General features: G+C 55.2%; 1 protein-coding gene across 1 annotated transcript in view; it reads right to left on the reverse strand.

Moving 5' to 3' along the window:
* The window catches only part of STK32B (serine/threonine kinase 32B), a 124,127-nt gene extending 103,309 nt beyond the window's left edge, over positions 1-20,818 (reverse strand). The window contains exon 1 of the mRNA XM_036328649.1: positions 20,576-20,818. Within this exon, the coding sequence (XP_036184542.1) occupies positions 20,576-20,627 (52 nt within the window). The 5' untranslated portion in view covers positions 20,628-20,818. The remainder of the gene's footprint in view (positions 1-20,575) is intronic.
* Between the last annotated feature and the right edge of the window lie 252 nt (positions 20,819-21,070).

Here is a 21,070-nt window from a genome sequence, read left to right on the forward strand (position 1 = left end):
ATGCTTCGCACACACGCACGCCCGCCCGCACACCACATCCTCGTACCCCGCTAGGACGCATTCGATCCGCTCTCTGCTGCTGACAGCGGGTTTTCCAACCAGGGAAGAGCTCTGGTTCGCCAAGCGATACTGGGTGGCGCACCGGCTCCCCGGGCCTGTCTCTCACGTGAATAAAACATGCAGATCTGAGCACCCTACTACCCCCCCCCCCCCCCCGCTCCGCTGTGCGGAGAACACGGTCTCTGCTCCACCCTCTCTCAGCCGTCTCTGCGCACACCCTTTGCACGGCAGCTCTTCAGCTCCTCACATCGAAAGGTAACGTCTACCTTCTTGTCTGTGTGTGTTTTTTTGTTAATCCTCACCCAGGGGTATTTTTCCATTGATTTTTTAGAGAGAGTGGAAGGAGGGAGGGGGAGAGGGAGAGAGAGAGAAACATCAATGTGAGAGAGAGACATTGATTGGGTGCCTCCTGCACCTGCCCCGATGGGTACCTGCAACCCAGGTACCTGCCCTTGACCGGGAATTGAACCTGAGACCCGTTGGTGTGCAGGCCAACGCTGTAACCATTGACCAACCCCCGCCAGGGGAAGACTATTTCCTCAGTCCTGGCATCTGAGCAGGCTTGGAGATTTGACTTGGCCAACAAAAAGCGGTGGGGGTGATGGTGTTTCATCACGGGCCCCAGCAAAGAAAACAATCAGCGCACTAGAAAGGCAACCTCCGGAACGGAGAAAAATCTGATTAGGGGTTAATCTCCAAAATATATAAGGAACTCCTACAATTCAATAGAAAAACAAACCAAAACACACTAACAAACCTATTAACAATGGGCTAAGGACTTGCCTAGCCATCTCTCCAGAGAAGACGTGCAGGTGCCCAACAGGCATATGAACAAATCCTCAACGTTGCTAATCTTGTGATAAACCCCTGGTGACGGAAACGTAAGTCAAACCCACATGAGACATCCCTCACAGCTGTCAGGGTGGCTGCTACCACAGCCACCAAGGACAGCAGGTGCCGGCGAGGGTGTGGGGAAGCTGGAACCCTTGCCCGGTGTTGGCGGGAATGCAAGTGGGCGCAGTCGCTACAGAAAACAGCGTGGAGATTCCTCAAAAAGTGAGAAATAGAACCTCCACATGATCCAGCCATCCCACTCCTGGGCACGCATCCGAAATAACTGCAGCCAGGATCTCCAGGAGATGTCAGCTCTCCCGTGTTCGTGGACTAGTCCCAGTAGCAGAGATGTGGAAACAGCCTGCGTGTGCATCAGCAGGGGGATGGATAAGGAAACGCGGCCACACATGCGATGGAACATTACTCGGGCTTTGAAAAGAAGGTGTTTCTGCAGCCTGTGACCACATGGATGGACCAGAGTGTGTTACGCTCAGTGACATAAGCCAGGCACAGAAAGATAACTCCTGACTGATTCCACTTATAAGGTGTCTAAATTAGTCACATTCAGAGAATCAGCCCTAGCCGGTTTGGCTCAGTGGACAGAGCATCAGCCTGGGGACCAAAAGGTCCTGGATTCAATTCCGGTCAAGGGCACGTACCTTGGTTGCAGGCTCCTCCCTGGCCTGGGCCCTGGTCGGGGCGTGAGCAGGAGGCAACCAATCAATGTGTTTCTCTCACATCGATGTTTCTCTCTGTCTTTCCCTCTCCCTTTCACTATCTCTAAAAATCAATGGAAAATATCCTCGGGTGAGGATTAACAACAACAAAAAATAATAATAAAAAAATTCAGAGAATCAAAGAGTGGCGTGGTGGTGGCCGGGGGTGGGGGACTCGGGGAGGAGGACATGGGGGGTTAGCCACCATGGACCTAAGGTCTCAGTCAAGCAAGGCGAGTGAGCTCCATGGGTCTGCTGTCCACAGCGTCCACAGTGCTTACTGTGGTCTCAGCATTGAAGGAGGCACAGCTCGTGTTAAATAAGAGCAGATTCATGCAGACACAGGAGCATAGCAGGAGCATCTGTACCATTTCTAAGGCTTGTGCATGGGAAGTGTATCACTCAGTCACTCAACAAACACTGAGGGAGTGTGACCACCTCCGCTTGGCATCAGGCAGGCACCAGGCAGTCTTCCCTGGAGAGTGCAGCGCCGTTGGCATGTCCCTCTGCCACCCACAATGCAAGTACCATGGGCAAGACCGCCAGTCTGATACAATGAGATGCCACATACGTGGAGCGGCAGCCAGGACAAGAAGCAACAACTGAGATCTTTAGAATCAGAGCTGTGGATGGAGGGAGCCACACGCTCATCTGACACCTAAAGTCACCACAAAGGGAGGTCTGAAATGAACACTTTTTAACGAAAAGCAGTTTCGGGAAAGGAAGGGGGGGGCAGCTGCATCCCAGGCCGGCCTCTTCCCTGACAAAGGTCAATCTTTACCGTAACTGAGCCTATTGTCTTTTTGCATCTACGATAACCTATCTTTGAATGTCGAAGTAATTTTCCTTTTCCCGGACCCTCCCAGAACAGGCACCGCTCTGTGGAGACCACAAATCCCCCCACTGATACTGAGTTAACTGTCGACGGGTACGTTCCTGCACCCCACTAAGTAAAAGCAGCGCGTGTCTATCATTTTGCTTTGTATCCAATCCCAGAGGTTTCCCCACCTGGCATCTCCCGCCCCCTAATCTATCGCCAATGGATTTCATGTGACCCGCCTACGTCTCCTCTTCTGACAAAATAAGGCACAAAACTGCCATTCTCCGGAGCATAATCTCGGCCCGTCCGCTGAGACCCTGATTCCCGGCCACTGTGGACAGTGCGGCTCAAATAAGCTCACCAATTCTTCACAGGTTCGAATGTTTCTTACGATGACGGAAGGACTGAGGGTCGCCTCTCCGCTCTGCCACTTGGGAGCTGGGCCCGTTCCCGACTTCCTCAGCTCCAAGTTCGCCGCCTCTGGCGTGGAAATCAGGACACTTCTCAGGGTCCCCGCGATGGTTGAATGTGCTTCCCAGGGCTCAGCCTGACACCGGCAGGAAGCTCAGCCACCGCCAGCCCGTCCCCTTCACGCCGGCCAACACCACGCAGGTGACTTGGTGGCTGTGGGTGTTCATCTTTGCTGCAGTTTTTCTGCCCATTAAGTCACCCAGGCTCCTAACGGGGCAGCAGAGAAGTGCCCGTCTGCTGGGGGTCAGGGTCGCTGGCCCCTCCCTTCCCATGACCTCGGGGAAACCTCACGCTGTTCCCATGGGGCTGCAGCAGGTGCCGTGGACGCCAACTGCCTGAAAGCCACCGAAGGACAAAACCCCAGGCTTCGGGCCTGGTGAAAGGCCCTCCTCAGGCTCCTCCTGAAGCTCTAGAATAAAGCAGCCGTCGGCGCGTCCGCGTCCGGGTGAGGCGGGGGAGTCTGGCGCGCAGGACGTGGGCTGTGACTGTGGGAATGTTTTGTCTCTGTTGTCAAAACGCCGTCTGGACTGGAGGACACGGGAGGTCCGTTTTCCTGGATTGCGTGGCCACTTCCCGTGAGGGGTCTGCAGAAATGCTGACCGCCGGCTGCTCCCCCAGCACCACACACAGCGCACCACGCCGAGACGGAGAGACTGTTTTATCATTTTTACCGGAATGTACAAAAATTCTAAAGTGCGAAGATCGTCCTCTCTCTGCTCCTTGTATCCGCTGTCTGAAAATTCTAGAAGAATATTTTAGCGTAGACCCAAAGCTTCGGCTTTCTTAGGAGGATCAGAAAGCGTGTTAAATATTTTTCTACTCTGTTATGGCACAGGCTCCTTGTAGCAAATATTTCCCTACTTAGAAAATGCAGGGGCCCGGCTGGCGTGGCTCAGTGGTTGAGCGTCAACCTATGCACCAGGAGGTCAGGGTTCGATACCCGGTCAGGCAGGGCACATGCCCGGGTTTCAGGCTCAATCCCCTGTGCAGTCAATGATTCTCTCTCATCATTGATGTCTCTCTCTCTCTCTCTCTCTCTCCCTCTCTCTCTTTCTCTCTCTCTTCCTTCCTCCATGAAATCAATAAAAATAATTTTAAAAAAGAAAATGCAGGTAAGTACTGAGAAGACAATAAACGCCATTCATAAACTCGCCACCCAGGAAAGGACCAGTATAATTCCCGGCAGTAACTGTGTCCAGTTCACGTCTGCAACCTGCCTTCTCTCTCCCATCGTGAACATCTCCCATCAAAATCACCAACAAACATTACTTTGAATGATTCATAGCATCTCATCGTATCGTGCCCCGATTACATAACCGTTCTATTAAGAACGGCACTGAAATATCTTATACACGTTCCCCATCATAAAGCATGAAGATTTTTTTAAAATATGTATTTATTGGTCTTAGAGGAAGGGAAAGGGAAACATCGATTGGCTGCCTCCCGCACGCCCCCTACAGGGAATCGAGCTATACCCAGGCATGTGCCCTGACTGGGCATCGAAGGGTGACCTTTCGGGGCACGGGACGACGCTCAGCCACGGAGCCACACCAGCCAGGGCTTTTTTCTTTTCTTTTTTTGTATGTTTGTATTGATTTTAGGGAGGGGGGAGGGAGAGGGAGAGAGAAGGCACGAACACTTCTAACCACGCAGCGGAAGGGCCACGTGAGCAGGGGCACCGCTCTTTTGCTCGCCAGCATCTGCCCACACCAAGTACAGCAGGTCCTGTCTCTGAGCCCCAGGCAGCAGTAACCAAGCCTCAGCCTGTGAATGACAGTGACTGACACCGTGGGTGCCACGGGCAAGGCCCAAGGCAGGGAGTGAAGGGAAGCCTCGCAGCCAGGCCTCTTGCAGGGAGCGGACAAATGGCGGGGCCCGCGGCCCCCGTGGGCGCTGGGAAAGGGGCTGTTGGTCCCAAGGCTGTGGCCCAGGGAGGGCGCAGGACAGGGCTGGGGGAGTTGGAACACGGCAAAGCTTGCTGTCAGGACCAAGAGCAGCTGTTTTTTCTTCAGTGAGTAAGTACCCCTTGGGTTTCTACAGAACTGGGACTCATCCCCAGAGTTCCAAAAGGCGGGTCCTGCCGTTTCCTGCCGGCGTTCTCGGAGTTTCCACTCGTGTCCTGCTGACGTTCGTCCTGCTCATGGCCGAGGGTGCACTTGACCTGTGCCGTGTGCTTCCTTAGAATTACCCAGAGCTAATGCCAGGGTGTGTTCCCGGAACGCCGGTGCTGGTTCTCAATCCCGGGGGCAGTGACGTTGGGACGTGCTGCTGAAATAGTCACACACCTTGCCTTCCAGCGGGGTGTCTCGGGGTCCGCAACACGCTATCCAAAGACGCTGCATGTCTCCGAGGGAAGATACAGGACAGAAATGCTAACAGCAGGGCCCTGGCCGGGGGCTCAGTTGGTTGGAGCATCGTCCCTCACACCAAAAGGTTGCCAGTTCCATCCCTGGTCCCGGCGCATACAGGAGGCAACCGATAGATGGTTCTCTCTCTCCTCCTCCTTCTCTTGCTAAAATCAATAAAGAAACATATCCTCGGGTGAGGATTAAAAAAAAAGATAAGAGCAGGTAACATGTAGGCCAGGAATGGTGCTGGACACGTCTGCTTATCCCATCGGATTCAGACCATCGTGTAGTACGATACCATTCCCACTCTACAGGCCAGGAAACGGGCACAGGAGATGAAGGAAATGATCCAACCAGCAAATGCCAGAGTCAGACATCGGTCAGGGCAGGATCCAGCCCGTGGCCTAGGCTGGTACCCCATACGGCAGAGTGCCGGGAGCGGGTCCATCCTTGCTGTTTCAAGGGACCTGGCATATATGGCATACTGTTCTTAATATGTTTGCTCACCTTCTTGGCACTATGTGTTTTAACCAAGGTCACCTCTCTGAGAAAGGTTGTTTCCCCAGGTAGGGATTTTCCCCTGAAGTTAGGGAGGGAATAAAACCCCTTAACTAAGTGCCAGGCGGGTAATTAATCACTTTAACTATGAACAATCATGCTTAAGCTACATAATCTTTACTCCCTGGAATGGAGATAAGAAACGCCCTAACCTTTGGAATAGAGATTGATAGGATTGAATCAACTGGTATAAATACAGATGTAATAAGACAGCAAGACCCAGAACTTAGGAGACAGAACTTAGAACACAGAACTTCGCTGGAGAGAACATGGCAAAAGATCCTGGACTGAACCTGACTACAGAAATTGGCAAGAGAACCTGACTAGAACCTGGTGACTGAACCTGGCTGGAGAACCTGGACAGAACCTGGCTGGAGAACCTAGCGAGGGAACATGGCTACAGAACCTGGCTGGAGAACCTGGAGAACCTAGCAAGAGAACATGGACACAGAACCTGGCTGGAGATCCAAACCAGAACTTCGCTGGAGATCCAGACCAGAACTTGGCTGGAGATCCTGGCTAGAGATCCTGGATAGGCTGCTGATCAACTGAACACTGTCTTCGTGTCATTCCTTCTTCGCCGACTCTGTCCACACCTTTGGGGACCCCTGGACCTGCTGGGGTTGGACCCCGGCAGCAGAGGTTCCCTAACTGATACTCATCCGACCACAGACACATCTGCTCACAGAGAATGCTGGGAAACTCCTGTGTCTCGGGAACGTTCGGGAAAATGCTGAGCTGACGCACTAAGAACTCAGACACCCATTTCTGCTTTTCTCACCACTTTTGCTGTTGTAAATCATGCTGTAGACCCTCGCTACCGCCCCCATCGCCAGAAGACGGGAACGCAGAGTGCTTGGGCCTACTACGGATCAGCAAGGCACAGGGTCTCCTCTGGGGCAGGACCAAAGGCAGCAACAAAAACCCCAGGAGGTTCTGCCCGAGGCGGGACTTAACAATACAATTGATGAAAGCACAGAACAAGTGAACTGAATCCACCCCGAAGATAAGCATTCTTTCAGTTTTTGCACAAGCTATTTCTCCCAACAAAGAAAGTAATCTGTTCTCAGAGTTTAAAAAAATGTTGAAAACAAAACCTGTGAAGGAATAGAACACAAACACCTAACTCCCTCAGCAGTCACTTCTGCCAGCACAGCTCTGTCTAGCATCTTGGGTAGCGTCTGATTTTCTTTTCATCCTTAGCATCTTGCTGTGCATGTAATGTTTATTTGTCATTATTTTTATACCATTAAAAACGCTCCTTGAACATCATTGTTTGCAAGCCTTCGAAATGCTCCGTCCCCGGGAAGTATCAGTTCCCCAAGTCCATCCCTCGTGCTGGCTGGTCGGGGGGCGCCCGTCTTCCCGTTTCCCATGAGCTGGGGGAGCACTTGAGGGGAGACACACAGGCCAGGGCGTGTCTGTTTCACAGAGGCAGGTCCGGTCGCAGCGCAGTGACACACACAGAGATGCCCCAACAAGGCCATGAGCAGTGGCCACTTCTCCAGCCCCAGGAAGTGAAAAGGGATCCATGAGACATAGAGGGAGATTTGAGGAACTAGTGAAAGAATCCACCGATTCACCCAACAAAATTCCATCTAAGATAGGCTACATCCAGGGCACACCGTGCAATGCACAGACCATGTCTCACAGAAATGAACACTGGGAACCCCGATGGGGGATGGGCAGCGAGTGCCGGCCCACAGGGGCACGTCGGAGGCACACGCAGCACAAACCACAGTGCCAGCTTGCCTCCCAGAGCCCGACCTTGCGTCGTATGTGCTGGCCAAGAAAAAATATAATCAGTGCAGGTTTATTTCTCTGCCTCCCCATCGTGCCACAGAAATTATAGGGATTGGTCAACAGAAGCACTGAACGATTTATAACCTCAGTTTAAAAGACCGTGACACCCCAGATAGATCAGAGGCACTTGTAATTTCCTGGAAGAAGTATTTAAAATGCCAGTGCAAACCACTGTTCTAAGAAAATCACTGTCCTATGCAAATCACTGTCCTATGCAAATCACTGTCCTATGCAAATCAGTCCTATGCAAATGCCTAATTCTGGTGAACACAGGAAAGGTGTGTCTACTAAGCTCCCTTTGATTCTCAGGGATTGACGGAGCAATAACACTCTGGAGAGGAGGGGTAAGGTCCTGTGTTGGAACTTATTGAATACTAGAGGCCCGGTGCACAAAATTCGTGCACGGGGGGCAGGGAGGTCCCTCAGCCTGGCCTGCACCCTCTCCAATCCAGGACCCCTTGGGGGATGTCTGACTGCCTCTCGCAATCCGGGACCGCTGGCTCCTAACCACTTGCCTGCCTGCCTGCCTGATCACCCCTAACTGCTCTCCTACTGGCCTGATCGCCCCTAACTGCTCCCCTGTTGGCCTGATCGCCCCTAACTGCCTCTGCCTAGCCCTGCACCTGGGACCCAGGCTCCCCTCCCTCTGGCCAGCCACAGGCACCCAGGACCCGGGCTGGCTTCGCCCAGGCTGGCAGCAGCCGCAGGGGACCGTGGGCGGGCGGATTCACCTGGACCGCAACCTCTGGCACCCGGGACCACGGAGCGGGCAGCTTGTCCCTTTCCCAGGCCACAGCCTGGCTGGTCCCCATTCCTCTCTCGAGAGCTCATTTGTGCCTGGCTGGTCCCCATTCCTCTCTCCCCAGGGTTGAGTGTCTGAGCAGTTACGGCATGATGGCGTGAGGGCATGACGATGTGAGAGCATGACAACCATTTGCATATTAGCTCTTTGTTATATAGGATGACACAAAGTGACTTTTTAAATTTTGTTTAAAAAGATGCTTTAAAAATAATTACACTTTAAATGGAATTTATAAATGTCTCCTACCACTTCAGTGAGCTGCAGACTATCCTGCCGCACAATGACTGTTGAACTTGACCAGCTGTCCTGCCTGTGAGGGGCCTTTGACATGGGATCAAGGGGCGAGAAGGTCCCTAAGCCTCTGTGGGGGCATCTGTGTTCCCAACGCCAAAGACAGAAGTGTCTCCCTGGACGCAGATATATCCAGCGAGGCACACCTATGACACGCCGCCCTTTCTTGAGGGTTTACTTTATTTTTATGACCCTTCCCTGAGGATTTTTCCCCAGAGATCTTTAAGAGAGAGTGGAAGGGAGGGAGGAGGGGAGAGCTAGAAAGAGAGAAAAACATCGATGTGAGAGACACATTAACTGACCAGGGCCCGGGATCAAACCTTCAACTGAGGTAGGCGCCTTTGATCAGGAATCGAACCTGAGACCCTCCGGTCCAGGGGCCGTCGCTCTAACCAACAATTTATGAAGAAAGTACCGTTTATTCCCATTTTGCAGATGAAGAAACTGAGGGTCAGGGAGATGAAGAAATGGACTTGAGGTCGCTCAGCTAATAAATGGCAGGACCAGCAGGGAACCCCAGGGTCTGCTCATAACCACTGTGCTGTATAAGGGGCGTCCGTGAGGGAAGGTTCCGTGAGAGACCTGGGCAGGGGCCTGGTGCAACCCAGGGACACACGGGCCCAGAGGCCTGGATCCAACCTGTAAGCTGGGCTGGGGCTGGCTGTGGTTTGAGGGAGAAAGAGAAGGATTAAAGGAACATCAGATGAGGCTCCTAAGATGGGGAGACAGTGTGGTGCCACATCCTTCGGGGACCTGCCGCTACCTTCGGGCTACGGTGCGTGCCAACCCCTGAGCTGGGTGCACCCTGCAGACCTGTCCGCTGCCAACCCTGCACCCACACAACTGCCGTCAGCACCGCCGACAGTTCATTCGGTATAAATCCCTGCGTGAAGCATCAGGGAGCAGGTGGCCATGAAGGGTCTGCGAAAGGGCAGCACGCCTTCCTCCACGGCGTCCCACTGCTGTGCGTCGCTTCCTTTACGCTCCCTCCTCTCCAGAGCAGCTGGAGTCTGTCTCCAACTTAAGCTGGAGATGTAAAGTTCCCTTGTCAAAGGTCTTATTCAAGGGAAATCAGTCAAGACAGAGAAAGTCTTAGGTAAATAACAGCAGGTAATGCGCGGCTGCGGAAATAATAATTCCACAGGAGGGTGCCAACCTCGGAGTCCGGAAAAGGCTGCCCTGAGTCACAGCGAAAGCAGCGAGGCCACGCATCCAAGACAACCCGGTCCACCGCAGAGCCCCAGGTGCCGGGGAGAGAATGAAGCCGGGGCCGCGCACAGCGTTATCGTGACAAGCGAATGGAATTGTGCACGGAAATAGCTGGCCCGGAGCAGGTGCTGCTGGGTGCGATCTGGTCTCCCCTTCCCCAGCTCCCTCCTTCAGATCCCAGCAGGGAGCCTGCTCCTTTCCTGGGTGACAGCGTGGTTTCTCTCTGTCTTCTCTGACACACGCGCCGGGACAGCAGCTGGGAGGGAGGGCAGAGCCCGTGACGCAGGGGGCTATGCTGGAACCAGAGCCACAGGCCGGGTCCTCGGGGAGACCCGGGGCTCGTGGGGAGACAGGCATGCACGAAGGACTGCCACGAGGAGATGTGGAGCTGCCACGCGATAACCGCCACGAAGGGCACACGAGGCCGCGTGAGGAGGTCCCTGGGGGTGCTGACCCGCCTGGGAATCGGAGAAGACAGCTTGCAGCAGGAGAGACGGAGAAAACCAAGCCGGGTGGGGACAGCACATAAGGCCCTGGGGCAGGGCCGCCCACGCAACTTATAAGAAACTGAACGGACACCCCCATGATTTAAGAATACACATAACATTGATTGTAAGAACAGAAATAGCTTAAGGGTACAGGGAGCAACCATGTGCCGGATTGGGCTAGAACTTAAGCACACGGAGTCATTTCACTTGAGCGAGCGGGGAAGGAGAACACGAGATGGGGGGAGCGGGGTGGGGGGGGGGTGGGGGGGTAGGGAGGGGGCGGTAACGGTGGCAGGTTCAGACCAGAGGCCCTGGAGGCCTTATCGCGGCGCTAATCTTGACCCAGGAGCACTGGAGCCACTAAGGAACGCAGAGCGGGACCAGCCTGATCGTATCTGCGAGTTGAAGCTATAATCCTGGACGTTGGGTGGAGGATGTACCAAAAGGGCAAGAGACCGAGCAGGAGACAGTTCAGAGGCAGTGGGGGGGGGGGGGGGGGCGGTCCCCACACGGGGTGATGCTTGCATGGAGCTGGTGGTGGGGTGGCTGGAAAGACGGGGGCAGGGGTCACATCGACACAGCCAGGTACCTGGTTGGATTTGAGGGGGTGAAGGAGCTGGGAGTCAAGGAAAACCCGAGATGTTGTGGCTTCTGGCTAGATCACGGCGGGAACTTCGGGAAGAGCGTGAGTTTGGCTGAGGTCATTTGAACGTGAGTATTCAATCTTTTGAGACATCCAAGTGGAATTATACCCAGGAACACGGATTCGGAGCCCACAGGAGAAATAGGCGTTAAAGAAATAAATTATTGAGTCACTGTCGTTTAGGAATATGTCCCAGTTACTAATGTCACCGCTCAGCCCAAAGCCAGCGCTCTGTGACGGGCAGCAGGACCTGCAGACACGTCCCCCGTTCCGACTTCCAGCAGGAAAATCCCCAAAGCTATGAGCAGGCCCGTCACGAAGGCGGGAACGAAACACGTGAGGAAACCTTGACCGCATTCGTCAGGACGAGTGACATGGGATGTAAAACAACAAGGAAATGCCGTGTTAGGCTCATCCAACCGGCAAATCTGAAAGAGGCGGTGACACTGAACACCGGCACCGACATTGAGGCGCGCTGCCCGGCGTGTAGCCACGGCCAGGGGCACCTCTGAATGTACTCAGCCCAGAGTGAGGCTTGCCGGAAGCGCATCACACACACTCACTATCCAATAGGAAGAAAAGTATAAAACGTCTGCATAATTTAGCACTGCTTACACATTGAAACCATATTATTTTCGGTATATTGGGCTATATAAAATGGATTAAGTTCATCTATATCTTTTTACCTACATAATGTTACCACTAGAAAATTTAAAATTGCATACCTGTCTGGTATTTGTAGATTTATTCTGTTTTTTAAATATAAATATATATATTTGTACTGATTTCAGAGAGGAAGGGAAAGGGAGAGAGACAGAAACATCAATGATGAGAGAATCATTGACCAGCGGCCTCCTGCACGCCCCCTACTGAGGATTGAGCTCTTGACTGGCATCGAACCCGGGACCCTTCAGTCCGCAGGCCAACACTCTATCCACCAAGCCAACCAGCTAGGGCATGAATTTATTCTTTGTTGTTGTGAATTCTCACCTGAGGCTATTTTTTCCATTGACTTTTAGAGGGAGTAGAGAGGAGGGAGGGAGAAGAAAGAGAGAGGGAAACATCTATGTGAGAGAGGCACATCGATTGGTTGCATCCCACACACGCTCTGACAGGGGCCAGGGATCGAACCTGCCACCGAGGGGTGCGCCCCACACCCGGAATCCAACCTGAGACCTTTCCTTGGGCGGCTGGCGCTCTAACCACTGAGAACCGGCCGGGGCCTTCTTTCTTTAGAACAGTGCTGACTGCAGCAACGGCAACGTTTGCACGCGGCTGTGAGAGTGGAAACTGATAGAGTGTAAACGGAAAAGCATTTGCTGCTTGTGCTATAAAGCTGACGTGCACCTCCTCTGAGAACCGCCCCTCTCCTACACGTGTGTCCCAGGGGCCTCTGACGTGTGCTCAGCGGACACATGCAAATTCACACAGCACCGTTCACGAGAGGCAAAAGCCAGCAGGGGCACGAACGTCCACGGCGGAAGGAAGGAGAGTGGGTTACGGTCTCGTCACGCACTGGAACACGACACAGCAGTGAACGTGAGTACACGGCAGCAGCACACGGTTCATGGATCAATCTCAGAAGCTCACGCCTGAGCAAAACCGGAAAATGACAGAATACACAACACCTTTCTACACCGTTTCTACATGTGAAAGCTGTGGGTGTCTGTGCCTGCCCTTCCTCTGATGATCCCACTCCCTGGGGACAGTCTTCACATGCGCTCAGTCCCAGTGCCTCCAGGGGAGCCAGCTGCACCCCCGGATCCCAGCCTGGGCACGGACCCCGCCTGGCCAGTGGGAGCCTCCTTCTTCCGGGTCACGGCGGCTGGTTCAAGGAGGGCCCAGGGCTTCAGCGAGACCGACCAGAACCAGGATTTTCTGCAACAGCCGTGAAAAGATGCCCCCTTCTCCATGCCGGGAGCTGTGCGGCCGTGAGTCTGGAGAGGGGGGGGCCCCACGAGCAGGGCGCCTGCCCGAAGCCACACGGAGGACAGCAGGGCATCGGAAGAGGACGATTCCCGATGATCTCACTCGGGAGCCCCGGTTCCAGCCACGGCTGAGGGCCCCCCTGCATTCACTCGCTGACCCTTCATCCAGCAGCCCACGGGCACTTCTGTCCTCCAGGTGGTCTTTCCGGCCTCGCAGGCACGGAGGCGAGTAAATCACACCACACACACACCCCTCTAAGGAGCTGGTAACCCCCTAGGGGGAGACAAAATGCCGAGTCCCTGCTTTTAAGGAGGAAAACAGACAGTAACTAAGAGCAAAGAGGGAGGGGGGGTCAGAGGGCACACCCGGCGGCAGGTGGGCATCCCCAGGCCGTCTGCTGTCACCCGCTCTGTTACTTGCTGCCGGAGGTGGGGTGTGGGCAGGCTGACCAGAGGACCGACAGGTCCCTATGCCGTTTTAGCAATCACCGTGGCTACTGCACGGAGGTGACCCTGAAGGGGAAAGGTCAAAGGAAGGAGAGCAGCTAAGGAGGCCATTGTAATCATCTAAGCAAGTCACGTGACCGTGGCTTGGACCAGAGTGGCCGTGATGGAGGTGATGGGAAGGGCCCAGGGACGACTGATTCCTCTCAAAGAACTTCTTGTTGGTTTTCTGTCGTTTGCAACTGAAGGAGGCTGGTCTGACCAGGCCGGTTCCATCTAACCTCAGATGCCTGCCACATCGGATGCACCATTCGTGTATGGACCACTGAGAGCAAATGCTGCCCATTAGTCCAGGACGTGATTCCTTCTGGTCACTTGTCAGGTGGATGTGAACAATACGACCACATGCAAACAATAAAACTAACATCCAAATGCCTCCGCGGCCAGCCGTGACCATAAACCACAGCCCGGTCTCAGAGACGTCCACACACGGAAAACGCGTGCCTCAGGACCAACAAAAGGCAACAGTGTGTAGACGCGTCTCGCTTTATAGAGATGACCCACCAATGCCTCAGACTTGTACGATCCGCCCCTACTTTCTGCAACGTTTGGAAAGTAGAGCTGAATCCTGCCATTCGTTTCTGCTAAACCATCTCATACTGACTTCGAGCCATTTTCTCGGGCCATTTTTTTTTTTTTTAATCCTCACATGCAAGACAAATCAAAACGCGTTTTCCAAGGAGGTGTGGTTCTTCACCCCGAAGCTTTACACCCTAGAAGCCTGCGCTAGATTTGCCGGAGCCTCGAGCAAGTATGGAAACGAGTCCCTTAACCCGGGGCCCTCACAGGCATCGCTCCGGCCTCCACCTCGGGGCACACGCTCTACAGAGGAGCCACGCTTCCCAAGCAATTCCGAGCACTCCCGGGTGTTCCTGGTGGATTCCACCTTAGGCACGGGTTGCAGCGGGTACACGATGAACAACCAGGTGTGACAGGAGCGGGTTTGCCTACAGTTCTGACAGAGCCGGCTCACGGTGGGGAGGGGCCCGCCACTCTGGGGGTCGGTGACACGGACCCCAGTCCCGGAGACTGTGTCCTGGAAGCGTGGCCGCCCGTTAGGGATAGTTACATAACTGCCTTAGGTAGCTGACTACTGCTCCAGGAAATGACTTTCCTTGGATATTTATTTAGACCAAGAAGACATTCTCCTGTCGTGAGCTGCGTGCAGTCCCCTGGCCGGCGATAATACAGAAATCACACTTACTGTTATTTTTAGCTTTAAGGGGTATTTTTTATTTTCTACCCAGAAAGATTTCCCTTCTATTCTTATTGTTTAAATCCTCATCCCAGGATATATGTTTTTATTCATTTTTTTTTAGAGAGAGAGGAAGAGGGAGAGAGAGAGAAACATTGATCAGTTCTCTCATGCACGCATCCGTACGAGGGATCAAACCCGCAACCCGAGTACGTGTCCTGACCGGGGATCGAACCCGCCACCTTTCGGTGTGTGGGATGACGCTCAGCCAACTGAGCGACCTGGCCAGAGCAACACTTATTTTTAAATGTCTCTTACTCGTGCCACTACAGGGCGAACACCGGAGCTGGTTATGAGGCTGCTAAATCGATACCCTCCCATGTGGGCGCTGGCCATACAGTGACACCACATTGACTGAAAACCCCTTGGAAAGATAACTTCACACGTTTCTGGAGGCCTGAAAAGTCTTCAATCCCTTTGATCCAATCATTTCACTCCCTGCACTTCGTTGTTAGGAATTCTTTGAAAAGAAGAGAAATTCTTTTTTAAAAAAAATATATTTGTATTGACTTCAGAGAGGAAGAGAGAAAACCATTAATGATGAGAGAGAATCATGGATCGGCTGCCTCCTGCACACCCCACACTGGGGATCGCGCCTGCAACCCGGGCATGTGCCCTGACCGGGAATCGAGCCGTGACCTCCTGGTTCATAGGTCGGCGCTCAACCACTGAGCCACGCTGGCTGGGTGGAAGAGAAATTCTTTACAGATAAAGTTTTGCTGCAACTATTTATAAAGATGGAAAACTGAAAGCCTACATCTCTAACAATAAGAAAATACTTAAGTAAATGATAGTTCCATTTGATAGAATATTAAAACCCATTAAAATGTTAATTTTTAAGGTACCGTAACAACATAATTCCTTAAAATAGGATGCTAAGAGAAAAATCAGGCATTATTTTATTAGTGGTAGGTGTATACTTACATAAAAATATCTAGACATGGGCCCTGGCTGGTGTATCCCAGTGGTTAGAGCATCTGCCCATGGTCAAGGGCACATAACTGGATTGCAAATTGGAACCCTGGCCCGATCGGGCGCATGCAAGAGGCAATCAATCTATGTATCTTTCTCACATCTTTCTTTCTCTCTCTCTTTTTCCCCCCTTCATCCCTCCCTCCCTTCCATTCTCTTTTTAAAAAAATCAATGGAAAAAATATCCTCAGGTGAGGATTAACAACAACAACCAGAATGTCTAGACATGGATCAGGGCAGTGAGGGGGAAAACAGAAGCAATGCTGACACAAAGTGAAACGGTAGATGGCTTTGTGTCTGTTCCCGAGCCTTGTATTATGACATGATTGCTCCACAAATGTGTTTGGAAGCTGGTATCCGAGATGATGACGTAGGGCCAAGTGTTGTCAGGATGTATTCGTGTTGTCTTCCTATCCGTGTTTGTACAGGGACCCTGTGGGAGCCTGATCTGCATGCCCGCCTCATTCTGCTGCTCACAGGTGTCTGTGTGAGACGCATCGTCCCACAGGCCTCCAGACACAGCCCAAGGGACACTGTCGGGTCCCAAATTCCGGAGTTAAACAGACCCAGGGCCCTGGCTGGCACATCTCAGTGGTACAGCATCGGCCTGCACACCCGAGGGTCTTGGGTTCGATTCCTGGTCAAGGGCACGTGCCTAGGTTGCAGGTACGATCCCCAGCCCTTGTTGGGGCGTATGTGGAAGGCAACCAATCAATGTGTCTCTCTCACATTGATGTTTCTCCTCCCTCTCTCTCCCTCTGCCCCCTCCCCTCTCTAAAAAAAATCAATGGAAAAATTATCCTCACTCCTGAAGATTTAAAAAAGTAATAATAATAAAAAACAGACGCAGGTGTGAGTCCTGGCTCATCCACACAGGCCGTGGGAGCCCCCATCACCTCTACAGGGAAATGCAGGTTCTGGGACTTCCGTGGCTGAGTCATGAAAACCATTCCCACGCAGGCCTAGAACGCAGTCCATGTGATGTAGTTACTCTTGCTGTTCATCTCAGCGGGATGCAGGCTAAATTCTTGCCATCAGAATGTAGATGGCAAATTTTCAGCTCTGGCCTTGCATCAAATTACTTACAAACAAGACTTATTCTGGTCGGGTAGGTGTCTGCATTTTCAACGACCAGCCGGCTCTGGCTGGGGAAAGCAGGTCCCTTCCCTGGACCATGCCACTCTCCTGCTTGGAACCCTCCAGTGACTCCAGAATGCCTATAGGATCCAGTCCAAGCACATGGCCACTGGGCCCTTTAAAGCTGGCTGGGCATTCAGGGTTCAGCCCCTGTGCCGTCCAGCCTCACACCCCACACTGCAGGAATGATAAGCCCCCTACAGTCTCCCCCATGAGCCATGATTACTCTTTACTGTCTGCCTTCACACATTCTGTTTCATCCTCTGAAACACCCTTCCCCCCTGTACCAACACCTTCTTCCCTGGTACCTCCTGCCATCTCTACAAGACTCGAGCCCAAGAAGAAGTCTTCTCCCACGGGCCTCCCTGCTCCAGGGTTAGGGACCCCCCTCTAGAGCAGCACAGCCCCTGAGCTCCCTGCATTGTCCTGGCTCTCTACCATTTGACTGGTGGCAAATAAGAGCGTTTTACTCTCATACGGAAATAATTAAGAAACATGCTGGCAAAATCGAGTGAGTTAATGTTTGCCTGGGCTGGCAGGGGGCACTGGGAGGAGAGTCCTAACCTTGCATTTCAACAAGCCCGGAGGGCGTCTGACCTTGGGCCCTGACCCCTTTGGAATGAGGAACTGTGGCAGGAAAATCAAAAGGTCAATAACGCCAGCTATAACTATTTTGCCAGTACATATTTTTAAAGCATTTTTTTATTGATTTCAGAGAGAAAGGGAGAGGGAGAGAGAGATAGAAACATCAAGGATGAGAGAGAATCATTGGTCAGCTGCCCCCTCCATGCCCCCTTTTGGGGATCGAGCCCACAACCCGGGCATGTGTCCTTGACCAGAATTGGACTTGGGCTTGGGACCCTTCAGTCCGCAGGCTGACATTCTATCCACTGAGCCAAACCAGCTAGGGCGCCAATAAATATTTCTAAGCTCATTTCCTGGGACAAAGGATAGAGAAGTTGTAAATCCGAGGGAGGTGAATTTCCTCTGCTCATAAAGAGAAAGATGCTAAAAGGATTACCGAACGCATGACCTTTGACCCAGGCTAGAACCAGGAAGCCCTAAAATTGGGGGTCTGTGCTTTCTTCAGAGAAGGGTATCCATGGCTCTCATCAAGGGATTCTGTGATGGGCTGCACGGGATCCCCCAAACTTCCTATGTTGAAACTCCAACCCCAATGGCCTGCATTTGGAAACAGGGCCTTCAAGGAGATCATTGATGTTACGTGAGGTCAAAGGTGAGCCCGAACTGATAGGACTGGTGTCCTTATAAGAAGAGGAAGAGCCCGGCTGGTGTGGCTCAGTGGTTGAGCGTTGACCTATGAACCAAGAGGTCACGGTTCGATTCCCAGTCAGGGCACATGCCCAGGTTTCGGGCTTGATCTCCCGTGGGGGGGGGGGGGGGTTGCAGGAGGCAGCCGATCAATGAAATGATTCTCTCTCATCATTGATGTTTCTATCTCTCTCACCCTCTCCTTTCCTCTCTGAAATCAATAAAAATGTTTTTTTTAAAAGGAAGAGGAAGGGGCACCAGAGATCTCTCTCTGCCTCCTCAGTACACAGCCGAGAGGCCGCGTGCGGGCCCGGAGGGCAGGGGGCCGTCTGCGGCCAGGAAGCGTCCCCACCTGAAGCCGCCACACCGGCCCCTGCACCTAGGGCTCCCAGCCTCCGGACAGTGAGAGATGGGATTTCTGCCGCTCAAGCCACTACCACCAACGAATTCTGCTGCTCCGATGTGTGCGGCGTCGCTACCGTAGCCCGAGCAGACGCACACACCCCTGCCCGGGCAGACGCACGCACCCCTGCCCGAGCAGACGCACGCACCCCTGCCCGAGCAGACGCACGCACCCCTGCCCGGGCAGACGCACGCACCCCTGCCCGGGCAGACGCACGCACCCCTGCCCGGAGCAGACGCACGCACCCCTGCCCGGGCAGACGCACGCACCCCTGCCCGGGCAGACGCACGCACCCCTGCCCGGGCAGACGCACGCACCCCTGCCCGGGCAGACGCACGCACCCCTGCCCGAGCAGACGCACGCACCCCTGCCCGAGCAGACGCACGCACCCCTGCCCGAGCAGACGCACGCACCCCTGCCCGAGCAGACGCACGCACCCCTGCCCAAAACAGGCGGAAAACAGTTGCTGAGGACAGAAAGGTCCTGGCCACGTCATCCTCCCAGCTGTCCATGGAAGAGTATCTATCTCCGCAGAGGGTCTGCGCGTCCTCTCTCAGGACAGAAGTGCTCCCAAGGGGCATCCCTCCCTAGCGGGCTGTCCCAAGCAGAGCAGACCTTTGAATGCGGGTATCGTGCCACGTTCACTGACTCCCGTGACAAGTTCAGGGTGAACATGGACGCGGCTGAGGAAGCATTCGGCTCCGCGGTGTCCTAATTCTTCCTGGGACACACAAGAGCCTCCGCCACCTCTCCTCTGTCTGCTCCTGGATCCCCGCCTGCCCTGCACTGGCCCCCGGCACTGCCCCTATCGCCAGGGAGGGTCATGACTGCTGAGTGCCCCAGGCTAGACCTCATGAAGAAAGAACTGAACAGTGTCCCTTTGAAGGAAGCTGTTGGGCAAGCATCTGACCGCCACCCCCAGGCCTGGCTGCTCTGGAAACCATGACCAGGCACACAAGCCTGTGCCTGGGTGCTGACTCCAGCCTCACAGCCGGCTCCGTCCCTCCGGAGAGGGGAGTAGGACACCCTTTCTCAACTCTGAAAGGGGGGAGAACAGTTCCCGCTCCCGGGGCTGCTGCACGGGGCCTGGCACAGGGGGACGCGGTGGAGACCATGCACTCGGAAACCCCAATGCTGGAGGCAGAGCGCTAACACCGCCACCACATGTGAGCAGCTCTGCCATGGAATTTACCCGCACTTTTCACACGGTTACCAGCAGTTCAGCTTCAAACAGCCCCACAGAGTACTAGGTGGTATCCTCATCCTCATCTCACAGGTGACGAAACAAAGGTTTCAGAGAGGTTAAGCAAGTTGCCCAGGGACACACAGCACTGGCGATGGGGTTCTGCTAGTCCAGATATGGAACTCTGGTGCCCCGGCTGCGAGGACCCCCTAGAGTTAGGTGAAGTGTGAGGCGCCCCCCGCCCCGCACTCCCCCAGCGCCCCTCTCCCCCAGCGCCCCTCCCCCCCAGGGCCCCACTCCCCCAGGGCCCCTCTCCCCCAGCGCCCCTCTCCCCAGCGCCCCTCTCCCCAGCGCCCCCCTCCCCCAGCGCCCCCCTCCCCCAGGGCCCCCTCCCCCAGCGCCCCTCTCCCCCAGCGCCCCCCTCCCCCAGGGCCCCTCTCCCCCAGCGCCCCTCTCCCCCAGCGCCCCTCTCCCCCAGGGCCCCTCTCCCCCAGGGCCCCTCTCCCCCAGCGCCCCTCTCCACCCGCGGGGTGTCTTCCTCGGAGCCAGGCACTTGAACCAGGATAAGTTTCCCGGCGGTCCCGAGGGCACAGGCATCCGGCACACACGCCCCTGCCGCCTCCTCCCGCCTCGGCTCGGAGGGCGCCCGGCTTCCCGGGACGCGGTGGCCAGGCCACGCCTTCCTCTGCTCCCCAGGGAGGGCTTCGGGTTCCCCTCCGAACCGGCCGTCAGGGGCCCCGAAGCGTAGTGGCTGCCCGGGTGGAAGCCCCGCGCCCGGGGGTGGGGGGGGGTGGGGGGGGTGGGCAGGGTGAAGGCTGGGGGCGAGGGGGTTGGGGGGAGGGACCGCCGAGGCCGCGCGCGGGGGCGGCGCCCCTTACCTTCCTCGTCCTCGGCGAAGGCGGCGGGCTTGTGGGAGTGGTTCCCGCCCATATTCCGCGCGGCGCCCGCTACATGCCCGGGCGCGGGGGTGCGGGGTGCTCCGGGCGCGGCGCGGGGTGCCGGGGCGCCGGACGGGGCGCGGGGTTCGGGCTGCCGGACTCGGGTGCGGGCGAGCGCCCAGCCCAGGCTGCAGCGGGCGCCGAGCGGTCCGGGGCCGAGCGCCGCGCAGAGGCGGGACCGCGCCCGCCACGCCCCCTCCCCGCGCCGGGGCCGAGCTTCCCGCCGCGCCCGCCGGGACCCGGGCCCCCTCCCCGCGCCGCGCCACGGGGCGCTTCCCCCCGCTGCGGCGGCGGGCGGCGGGCGGGGGCGGAGGGGGAGGGGGAGGGTCCGGAGACACAGCCCTCCCCCACCCCCGCAGGAGGGCGCGGCGGCGGGCTCGGCTTTGGGGACCTCCTGGAGGGGGCGTGGCGGACACCACCGGGGAGCTCAGTCCC

This window comes from Myotis myotis, unplaced genomic scaffold (assembly GCF_014108235.1).
Source record: "Myotis myotis isolate mMyoMyo1 unplaced genomic scaffold, mMyoMyo1.p scaffold_m19_p_1, whole genome shotgun sequence".
Lineage (NCBI taxonomy): Eukaryota > Metazoa > Chordata > Mammalia > Chiroptera > Vespertilionidae > Myotis > Myotis myotis.